General features: G+C 36.1%; 1 protein-coding gene across 1 annotated transcript in view; it reads right to left on the bottom strand.

Moving 5' to 3' along the window:
• Positions 1-6,678: 6,678 nt before the first annotated feature.
• The window catches only part of LOC137925382 (agrin), a 101,601-nt gene continuing 95,968 nt past the window's right edge, over positions 6,679-12,311 (bottom strand). The window contains exons 7-12 of the mRNA XM_068768814.1: positions 12,091-12,255; positions 11,178-11,339; positions 10,434-10,559; positions 9,584-9,760; positions 8,970-9,128; positions 6,679-7,017 (exon numbers count right to left, since the gene is read on the bottom strand). Of these exons, the coding sequence (XP_068624915.1) occupies positions 6,939-7,017; positions 8,970-9,128; positions 9,584-9,760; positions 10,434-10,559; positions 11,178-11,339; positions 12,091-12,255 (868 nt within the window). The 3' untranslated portion in view covers positions 6,679-6,938. The remainder of the gene's footprint in view (positions 7,018-8,969; positions 9,129-9,583; positions 9,761-10,433; positions 10,560-11,177; positions 11,340-12,090; positions 12,256-12,311) is intronic.

The following is a 12,311-nucleotide window of genomic DNA, read 5'->3' as shown; positions in this document are numbered from 1 at the left end:
GTATTGCTCACTTCCTGTCAATTTATTGCACACCCTTTACAGAAATAAATGGTTTCAGAAATATTAACTGCTATTATGATAGTATAGTAAGAAAAAGGTTTCTTAATGTTGGGATTACTACATATTAAAATTATTTATTGTTCAAAAATTGTGACTGAAGATTTTGTATTTTAATAAGTTATTAATTTGTCGCATATCAAAAGAATAAAAAATTAATGTTACATATTTCATAGTCATCTCTTTATACAGTATAATTGGAAATAGCTTTAAAAACTTTAGACATTTTTGCTTATAAATGGTCTGTACATTTACCTTTTAAAACTATTACATCTATACTACACTCTGTATAAGAGATATACACAATTCCAAAAAGAAATATTTCAGAGCTAGCACTTGATACAAAATAACTGTATATTATATGTTATCATTAGAAGAGAGAGATTTAAATCTAGCTTGCTAAAATTCGATACCATGGAAGTTTACACGAAAAAGGTTTTAATGTAATCTTTTTAACGTCACAAGACCTTTTGTAATATATGACATAACGACAGGAAGATGCACATATCAACCCAATAATTGCACATTAATTTAAAATAAAAATATGATTAATCAATTCTAATATCAACAAGTTAAAAGGTAAGTTTAATGAACAGTTGATATATAAAATCATGGCGCGTTTTATGAGATATTGATATCGCATATTCATTATGCGGTCATTTTTCTGTTGGCATTTTAAGAAGAGAAATTTTATAGGTATGTAATTTTGATAAGTTTTGCTTTATTATTAATACGTGTTAGTTGATTTTGTTAGTAATATATAGTCAAACGTAATACGTACATAGATATCTATACTTCATAATACGTAATAAAGAATTTTTAAACTCAAACCAACATATATATGAAAAGTTTAATGTATTATTTGTCCACATAAACAACCATCGATTTTTCTAGAAAGTATCATATAGATCAGTGTTTCCCAAAGTGGTCTATATCGACCCGTAGGGGTCTATGACAACCAGTAAGGGGTTTACGTCAGCAAAAAAAAATTGGGGGTCCATGAAATGAAAATGGACGTCTATGATAGTGGATCTGAACAAATACACTGACAGTACCTATTTACTTACATTAAAGTGTTAGTGGATTATTAAAAGATGTTTGTAACACTTTAACAATTTATTTAACACACGTCAAATTTTTATTAGCGCTTGAGGGCGAGCAAAAAGGACGTGCATTCGTCGTAGGACTCTGGGGCGCAATGTGGTCCGCGACCGAGTGAAAGCGGGCAATAGAACAAAGGCGCAAAAGAAACAAAAGTAACAAAAGGTCTGCGCCCGCGTCACCGGTGCGTGCATGTGCCCGCTGCACTAATTCGGCACACTAAGTTCGCCCGTCGGCTACGCTCGCCCACAAAATCTTACACCTATTATTCATTCAGACATCACATCAGTGTATATACGACTCCCACAGTACTCCCCCGCTGAGACCGAAGGTCACTGAGGTCGATAGTGGTCTGGAAAGCGGACAGTACGTCCCGATCTGGTGTTCCTTACTGGAACGGTTTCTTCTGTTAAAGTGGGGTTGATATTTTCAGGAACGGAATTGGCTAAAGTCGGAGTCTGCTCGGTTCTGGTTTGCGGTGTCGTGTTGTCATCTCTGGTCATATATGCTGGTTTCAGTCGATCTATGGTAACGGTGGACTCTCTTCGTAGTCGTAGTGTTTCGCCGTACTGCGGCCGGTCCGCCGCACCATACATGTCCATGTACGCTTCATCATATGAGCTAACACTAACGTCGGTTCGATTGGCCAGACTCTGAATCTTGTAGATAGGTGTGCGTAGTTGCGCTGGCGGCTGCCGTTGTGGTTGCAGTTGTGGTTGCGGTTGCGGTTGCGGTTGTGGTTGCGGTTGCGATTGCGGTTGTGGTTGCGGTTGCGGTTGCGGTTGCGGTTGTGGTTTCGGTTGCGGTTGCGATTGTGGTTGCGCTTGTGGTTGCGATTGCAGTTGTGGTTGCGGGTGCGGTTGCGATTGCGGTTGCGGTTACGGTTGTGGTTGCGGTTGCGGTTGTGGTTGCGGTTGCGGTTGTGGTTGCGGTTGCGGTTGCGGTTGCGGTTGCGGTTGCGGTTGCGGTTGCGGTTGCGGTTGCGGTTGTGGTTGTCACCGCCCCCGGTCAGCACTATGTTGACTTCTCCTCTGCGGCATATTGCTGATCTAGTTGGGATATCACATGGTAAAATTTTGTTGCATCCGATGTAATTCCCGAAACCTGGAATTGGCCTTCCACTTGTGCGAACCACAGTGTTGGTTCCTCGGGCCAAAATGGCGGTATTTTAACACCAACTTTAAAAACGCTGACCGCTCCGTCTGCATTGCGCTTTCGACTACCGCTTCTGGATTCCATCTTACTGCTTGCTGCGTTCGTTTCGGGGTCACCAGTAATGGGTTAGTGTCTATTTAAAGATGTTTGTAACACTTTAACAATTTATTTAAAACACGACAAATTTTTATTAGCGCTTGAGGGCGAGCAAAAAGGACGTGCATTCGTCGTGGGACTCTGGGGCGCACTGTGCTCCGCGACCGAGTAAAAGCGGGCAATAGAACAAAGGCGCAAAAGAAACAAAAGTAACAAAAGGTCTGCGCCCGCGTCACCGGTGCGTGCATGTGCTCGCTGCACTAATTCGGCACACTAAGTTCGCCCGTCGGCTACGCTCGCCCACAAAATCTTACACCTATTATTCATTCAGACATCACATCAGTGTATATACGACTCTCACAACATCATACTATCTTATAATAGCAAAACATTTACATTATTTATAAAAGTACCTATGAAGTAAAAAAAATATTATATATGTTTAAAAAATTGTGTAAGTTGTAGGATGTTGGTATTCGCTTTGTGGTCGCAATACATTTTGAACTTGTAAAAACTTACAGGAAAGAGTAATTTACAGGAAATCAATATCAGGTAAGTAGGGGGTCTACCCAACACGGAAAAACACGGCAAGGGATCTACGACACAAAAAAGTTTGGGGAACTCTGATATAGATGGAGCAGTAGTAGCACAGGGGTAGAGAACAGAATTGCGAATACAGGTCGCGAGTTCGATTCCTGGGATACAATATGTTATTCGCACTGCGCATTAATTATATAGGATGGTGCTTACAAAATAAGTTTCTAGATGATGGGCAGCAGCATTCTCTGCGTACCATAATACCACACTGCAATCGGCAAGCCGATTGTCAATCGTCGCCATTGTGGTATATCCTTCCATTATCAATGGGAGAATATACCATAATAGCCAAGTTAATATACATACTATATACTCAAATTACCTTAAACAATTGTGTTAATTATTTCATCAAAAATCATTTCTTTGCGAGTATTACAAATTTAATCCTTTTAAAAAATATGTATATAGATACTAGCTGATCCCGCAAACGTTGTTTTGCAAAAAAAATTGATATTTTAATTTACAAATAAAAAATAAGGGTTGATCGTAGAGGGGTGAAAATTTAGGGTTGTATGCATTTTGTATGCTGTATCATAATAAAAGAAAAAAAAAACTAAAAAATTGTCTAAAAAATAAAAAAAAATTAGGGGTGAACCACCTTTACCACTTAGGGGTATGGAAAATAGATAGTAGCCGATTCTCAGACTTACTAAATACGCATATAAAATTTGGTAAAAATCGGTCAAGCCGTTTCGGAGGAGTTCAAGTTCGAACACCGTGACACGAGAATTTTATATATTAGATACCGTGTTCTGAAAATTTATGTCGATTTTGTTGTTTGTGAAATTGGAATAAATAATCACTGAAAAATGTTTAATTCTTCTTTTCAGCCGGTGGACGCCCACTGAAAGGCACAGGCCTTCCCAAGAACCGCCCGCCTACGCTCCCCGCATCCAGCGATTTCTTAACTTCAAGTGTTAACTTCGTCAGACCACCTACAGAGCCTGTCTACATATTCACTAAACTCTAATATTGTTTCAGATTCGTATTTCAATCAAAAATTTGGAGGCATTTTTAAAATGATTTGGCTTTTTTGGGTTTGCACGTTTGCTATTGAAGTCGGTAAGATATTTCTAGGATTTATTAAAAAAATCCTTCTAATTCCTAATTTTTACATTCGAACTTTTAATATGGATGTTTTGAATTTGGTGCACTCTTTCTAGTTCACGGACCCTTCCGCTGATGAAGCTATAAAAGCCTTAGTGCTAACAGCGTTAACATCGTCAGAGAAAAATCAAGGTGCACTCTTTGTGCGAAGGCATTCTCCGTCTTTTAATTCATGACTCTATTACTGCAATTTATGTAGCAAAGGAAGAAGAAAAGAAAATGTAATATTCTGGTGGAAAGGCGACGAAAGTTAGGCGATGAATGAAAGAACTGGGTAAAAATGAAACGAATGAAAGAGTTTGCAAAGAATGAACAGGTGTATGAATAAATGATATCGGGAAGGGAAAAAGAGCAGATTTAGTCCCTGTACAGGAGAAGTACAAGAGGCCAAAAAAAGCTACTTAGAAGTTATTCCAACTACGTTGGGGCCTTAGTTCTTCTTCAAATCTCCTTATATATATATATATATATAACTTCGTGCCGCCTGAATTTCTTCATCTAAAATTTGACAAATTCGTAGGTCTAAATGAATGTATATAAAATAGTTTCACAACATATCTTAGACTTTTCGTTTCATAGTTTTAAGTATAAAATAGAAAGTAGTATATTAATGAAACTTATTATAACATTTAAGAGTTTTTAATTGACCGAATTGATTGATGATAAATATTGCACATCGACATTTGGAAAGAGACAATCGGCTAATTTCGGCTTCGTAGAGCGTTATCTCTGTCGCACGAAATACGACTGACAAAACGTCACATAGGTGGTGTGGGACAGAGATAGTGCTCTACGAAACCGATATTAACCGATTTTCTCTTTCCAAAAGTCGATGTGCAATTTTTATCACCGGTTAATGTAACTTGGTTTGTCCACTCGTTTACATGATTGATATTATAATGTACACATTAAACATTGTTAAATATCATTTAAAAATCGCGACTATTGAGTTTCTGGTCGACTTTTAGTAGATCATCATTTGAAGCTGGTTATAGCTTATTACTTATAATGTTAATGCATCTAAAAGCTCTTTTTTAATTTTTAAATGGTAATTAAAGTTGATATTAAATTAACATCTTTTCAGCCGTTATCCTGAAGTCATATGGTGCACTGAACATGGAAACATTTCACGCCTTTTCCAAAAACGTGGAGAACCTTGTACAAGAACTCGCCGTGTATTTCCAGCCTTGTAACTATCCAATAGAGTTGATTGCGCGAATTTGTACCGAGAAATCTCTAAAGACAAACAGAAGACACCATTACGATTAAAATATGCAAGATATTTTAGTGCCGAGTAAAAAATGAGAGATTTTTATATACATGTGTTTTTATTATGAAATAAAATACTTTTGAGTCTGTGCACAACTGTTGTATGTTTGTTCATGTACCGTGTGATCGATTGTACTGACCACCCGTGTACACTCCTGCCTTGAATTTGTCTATAACGACTTCATTTTAATGCCACGAGAGTATAAATACGCCATGAGAAGGGCTAACAGTAAATTTGGAAATTTTTTTAGGTTTTAAAATTAATCATTTAACATTGGCGAGATTACAAAATTAGTTCCCCCATTATATATATATATATATATATATATATATATATATATATATATATATATATATATACAGGTGTGCAATATTTGAGTAATAAAAACTGTATAGCAGGAATAGCAGAATACCGCTGAGCTCAATGGGTTAATAAAAATAAAACAAATTGTATAAACTTTTATTTTATTAGCTCGAGGATTTTCGCTGCTATACAAAGAGTATTATATGCATAACCTTTGATATTACATAGCTAAATATGTTATTGGTACATTGAAAGATATCTTACCGTATTACAAATCGTTGTTGTAGATTGCATCCTCTACAAACTTTAAAATTTCCTTTTGTGATGTCTAAGCTTGTTTTTTGTTTAGCATTTATATAGGCTAAGTTATTTAGCTTAAAATTCTGACGCACGATTATTCTTATTATCAACAATAAATAGCTAGTTTTAGTAACTTCCGCCATTGGTTTTACTAATAAAACAATTTTCTGCAATAGATATAATAGTAAAACAATAGCGGAAGTTAGTTGAGCCTAAATATTTACATTTAACTATGTTTAAGTTATAAATAGAGCAATAAATAAGGTATCAAGACTTATATTAATGTTTGATTATATCACTAAATTTGATACAAGCTAAGCAAGATTGCTACTGGGTTTGAAGAATAAGCCATTGTGTTATTTTGACTTCCAGTTTTATCAGTTATGGTCAAATTTCATATATTCTTTATACAGCACCCGACGATAAATATTGCAAATCGATCTTTGGAAAGAGACAATCGGCTAATTTCGGCTTCGTAGAGCACCATCTCTGTCACACACCAACTATGTGACGTTTTGTTAGTCGTATTTCGTGCGAGAGAGATAACGCTCTACGAAGCCGAAATTAGCCGATTGTCTCTTTTCAAAGGTGTGATATATTTATCGCCGGGTACAATACCAATTAGAAATTTTTAATAGTAATTTTGTGAATTTGAAATATGTTTGGTAGTTGAAAGTATTCCTATTGCTAAATCAAATTTCGATAATTTCACTACCGTCAATTCATTGAGTGTTTTAATAATCAACGCATCTAATTTCACTATACTTAATACGCAATCTACATCGTATCTGTTCAAAATTTTGTACTGACGCATCTAAATGAATATAGGAAGACATAGATTCGATTATTAATAGGGTTGGCACTAATTTAGTCGGACTACTGTCCCTATGCAACGAAAGCTGGATAGTATGACTGGTGTTTATATGCTAGGGTTGGTCCAAAAACTCTTCGCCTATCGATACAAGTAGTTCTTCGGCTCCTCGGCGATGGGTTCTGTGCACGTTCCCAAGTACTTTAACTGGACCACGCTCCTGAAATTATCAAGACCAAGTTACAGAATAAGTTTTACCATTAGTACACCCTGGACAGGCTATATAGCCGCCGGGGCTTTAAGGTTTTGGAGTAGATACCACTGGTCAGCAAGCACAGCTTAGAACGTCCATTCACAAGGTAGAAACTTGACCTTGTTAAAATATCTATGGGGTGGACTTTGCCCAGCTGTGGGTTAATAGCTGAAGTGATAATGATAACAAATTTCTAATGCAAAATTCTAATATATAACTTTATTTACGAGTTTTATAATTATTTATGATTGCAAATTAATTATAATTTTTTCAACAATTTCTTCATAACATACACTAAAAAGAGACTAAGTTGATAGTAAAAATTACCATATATATGATTAGCATAATATGTTATGTATATAATCTTTAGTAGCATCTGTTATTTATTCGTATTTATGTAATACCTTTTCCCTGTAATTATATTTGTAGAATATTTGTCTGTATAATTGTATGTAGAGATATTTTTGTATAAATGCATGTATGTATAGTACTGTATGGTTTTGTATGTATGTACACCCTACACTGCCTTCTCCTTCATATCTCTCATCTCCATCCAAAGGTCGTATGGTAGAGATGGCTTCGAGCAATAAGACCGCCTCCTGTACCTCTATATGAATTGTTACTTTTCGTTTTTTTATTTATTATTATTTATTGTGAAAAAAGGTGTAAATATATGAAAGATAAATAATTAGGCTGTACGGTTTTCATTACATAATGATAAAATTATCAATAAGTTCAGAGTAAGATATGGCGGTGAAACATTGAGAGAATTATTAAAATTTTGTTTAGGTAGAGAAAGTCTAGTCTACGGAACTCCTTAACTTAGATATGATCTCGTAGAGATATCCCGAGTATAGCTCTTTGTTAGAGACGGGCAAAATGTATCTCTGACAAGAACAGTAATTTATATGTTTTCGATCTTGGGATATATATCACTCTTTTATATCTTTAACTCATTTAGCTCAGTACGGCTCAGAGAGAGAATAAGGCAGCTAAGACTAAAGATATATCCTTTGCATCTTCGGCTCTTTTAGAACACAGTAAGGCGAAATAAAACGTATGAAATATTCCTATTAAGCATTTCATGTTTTTGCCATGAAACACAAAAAACCTAAACGCCCGCGCATGTAACGTCGTTCCGAAAAACTGTAGTTTACATTTTTAATACAAACATGCAATAGCTATCCATCTCTCTGTTTAACTTGTAAATTGCTATATAAGCCCTTCTCTTTCTAACTCTGAACGAGCCGTAACTCATAACGAAAATTGAGTCTTAAGAGTAAAGATACAGAGATGCAATTGCAATACACGCGAGTTGAAGTAGTTATATCTTTTGCAAAGATATATTCTTTCTTGTCTTTAGCTTGCGTTTTAATACCATGAGTTATAGTGTTCCACAAACAATTTTTACTTGTTTTCGAGGTACTGTGAAATATTGGCAAACAATATATCTTAGTGTAATGCATCGATGTTAAAATCAGGGAGGAGTCAATAGCCTCCCTGATAGGCGGAAAGGATACTAGGAAAGAATTCCTCTCATACTGCAAGGAAATAATTAAAAAAGTAATACAAAAAAATAAAAATTAAAGAAAATAAGAAAAATTTTAAATAGACAATAAGAAAAAATGTGATAAAATGTGATATAAAATGTGATAAAAATGTAAACGAAAAGAAATAAAGATAAAAAGTAACATGTAATGAGTGACGAATGAAAGGTCACAGAGTAGAAGGGAAAGATAGCAGAAATGTGGCATGAAAGAATAGATTGAAAGAATATGTGAAGAACGAAAGGAGAGAATGGAAATAATAAATAACTATGTGAAAAAATAAATTGCCCGTAAAGTCCCTGTCCCACCAAAGATAGGGGTACGAGAGGCCCCCAATAGCGGGGGCCATAAAAAAAATGCATTGATGTTTACCTCGAGCGGCAGTTCTCCATTTCTAGGAAGCATTTGTTGGAGTAAGTCTTGTCGTCGGTGCCGCAGACCGGGTCGTACTCAGGAGGACAGACGCGTGCGCAACCCGCGTATTGGAATCGGGATAGGCAGCGCTTCAAGGGCACTACGTACACGTGCTTCCTGCGGTAACGGTAGTGTACTTTGCAATATCGTACAAAAAAAAACCAAAAATGTAAACAATCATCATCATGATCATTCACCATCAACATTCAGTCTTGGAACGTCTTCTTCGTTTCAGTTGATGGACGCCCATTGCAATGCATGGGCCTCGCTCAAAGATCGCCACGATAACTGGTCCTGCTCTTCTGCAGACCTATTTTACTAGCCACCAGAAGTGAAACGACTTTTCACTTAATAGATTGACAACTGAAGTCGCTGTTAGGATAACTTGGACCAACGCATGAGATTATGTCCATTATCGCTGTCGCTTGACATCTTGGACCAGATCCTGTGAATCAGTTTTGCTAGCCGAAGGGATATTCGTGTTCAGATCGCTGGCTCATTGTTTCCCAAGATAACTACCATCATAGAAGTATTAGCTGCATCATAAGCTTAAGCAAAGAAGTATTTCTCACCCGCAGTTCTCCTTCTTCATGATGCACTCGTTCTTGTAGAAGCGGTTGTCAGAGCCGCAGACGAAGGCAGGCGTGTCGGGGCAGGGCTCGTGGCAGAGAGCTGTGGTCCGACAATGAGCAGCTGCCACAGCTACCACGTGTTGTCCACACGTCGCACGTCGTAGTTCGCATTCCGACCTTTACACGAACGTATAGTATTCATCTTTAATCTTTAAAATGATTCTAAGTTCCTCCATTACTTAGGCAATTCTACCTAAGAGTTTTGGCATGATTAAACAGATTAGACAGTTTCTATGGTACTAACTATAGACTTTAATAAATAACAAGTATATCTTTTTGGTACGTTTTTCTAGCCCCAAAATAAACAAGGATTCTTACCCGTTTCTATGAGATTAGATACAGGATACACAGTAACACCTAGATAAAACTTAGCAATACTTTGAAACAGTCATATCATGGAAAAACTATTTTATGGTGTCCATAGATGAAGCAGTGTTAATAACAAATCTAAAGCTTAGATCCACTATAGATATAGAAGAAGAGGGAGAAGGAATCGATAAATAAAAGTCTATTAACACTATTTTAGTTAAAACTTTGGTTTATGTAACGTTTCTTGAAAGATGTACTGATCCCATAAAAACATGGTAGTGTGTTTCTTTGAAATTTTATGTTGCTAGTATAACAATGAGAAATTAATAAATAAATATACAACGAAAAAGTCTAAAAAGATAAAGAAGGAAAAACAACAGGAGATTAAGAATAGGGAAAGGAAGAAGAAACAGATAAAGAAGAGATTGCAGTGATAGAAGGAAAAGAAAAAGGAACCAATAATAAAAAAGAAGAGTCTCACTTGTAAACGTTTCCGTCGGAGCCGCAGACGGGTTGCTCTAGTGCGTTGTCGCAGCTGTCGGGGCAGTCGGTCTCCAGGCGTGGTAGAAGTGTGCAGTTACCGTAGTGGGCAAGCTGCACGCCCTTACTGCATATTGCAGAAATCACACATGTAATAACTTCAACACAGGAATCCAATTTATTGTTTTCGAATGGAACCTTTGCTGACAACTTGCGTAGGATAAATCAATTTCTACAATCGTCGTTACTTGACTTATAACTTGTTTTTATATATGTGATGTATGTATAAATATTTCAGAGACATCGTGATGAGTAGGTATATAGAAAGAAATCTATCTACAAGAAATCGAATATGTAGATAAATGTTTAATGGTGTAAAAATACATTTAAAAGACTTTTAAGTTAAACGGTTTGATGCCCATATTATGGTGGTTGTGGAAGAATATGTACCTAGTCCGCCATGTTGGAACGGCGTCCATCTTGAATTTTAAATCTTGACATAATCATCGTGTTTTACTAGTGTAGAAAAATATGTAATCCGCCATTTTGTATCGGCGGCCATCTTAGATTTATAATGTTATTGATTTTATTATATTGTATTGTCATCTAAATTAAATGTGTGTACCAAATTTCAGATCAATCTGACAACGGGAAGGTGCTTAAATATCAATTTCTAATTTTGACTTAAAGAAACAAATTCCGTACGTGTCGAACTAAATAAAACCGTTTAAAAATAGTTACTTACAGGCAATTTGCGACCTTAAGATGACAAGAGTTAGGGTACACATTGGCGTCCGTGCCGCACACCGGGTCGAATTCTCCACGACATTTCACCTTGAGGCACTTGTTCATCTTAGACTTGCATTTTTCCATGTCCACCTTTTTCACAATCTTCCTATTGTTGACACTGTAATGTAGATTTATAATGAAGCAGATTTATAAGAAAAATGCCCGCCTGCCAAGCGTAACGTTTAATGTATATCTCATAAATATCTTAGACCTTCATTTTCCTAGCTTTAAATCTAAATTTAAAAGTATATCTATAGAAATAAACAAAATTGGAGTGTCTTGCAATATTAAAATAAACACTTTTAACTACATGTATATATATGGTACATATACAAGAATCACAGATTTGATTTTTTTATGTCTGTCTGTTTGTTCCGGCTAATCTCAGAAATATTTAATGGAATAAATATTTCATTTTACATAACTCCTGAAGATGTCCCATGGAGGGGTGACACACGTGTTGAGTGATTTAACGGTAGCAGTTGTGTAATTCGCATTGTTTGTCGCATGCGCATTTATCAGCGGGCTGGCGGGCGGTGCACTTTGTTGCACGACTACCACTGCATGTGCGGAAGTGGCTAAATATTGGTCTTTTTCTTACTTAATCTCAGAAATGACTTAATCTATTTTGACTAGACTTATACTGGCAGGTAGCTGATGTAATAAGGACTAACTAAAGCTTATTTTATTTTAGAAAAATTCTCAACATAAAACATAAACTAAATATTTTTTTATTAAATTCTACGCGGACGAAGTCTTGGGCACAGCTAGTACAATATAAACTTTTAAAACGAACAAATAGTCTATTGTGATAATAATTTAAAGTATCTAGTTTAACCAAGTAATTAACATTATTATGAACTACTTACCCACAGTTGAGCATTTTCATCTCACATTCGTTCCTATATATGTTCTCATCGGACCCACAAACGAGCTTCTCTTTCTGTCCAGAACAGTCCGTAGGGCATGGCTCACCTCCTGAAGTCCTCTCTTGTGATACGCAAAACGCCATGGGTACCTCGAAAACGTGTTTTCTGGAATTTCCAAGACTCTGATTTCATCACCTGTATTATGTTGTACAATTTTATTA

The sequence above is a fragment of the Battus philenor genome, unplaced genomic scaffold, assembly GCF_028537555.1.
Source record: "Battus philenor isolate CCGP_79_NKW_IND1 unplaced genomic scaffold, ilBatPhil1.0.hap1 SCAF_27, whole genome shotgun sequence".
Taxonomy (NCBI): domain Eukaryota; kingdom Metazoa; phylum Arthropoda; class Insecta; order Lepidoptera; family Papilionidae; genus Battus; species Battus philenor.
The sequence above is the reverse complement of the archived record's forward strand: the minus strand, read 5'-3'. Positions and strand labels throughout refer to the sequence as shown.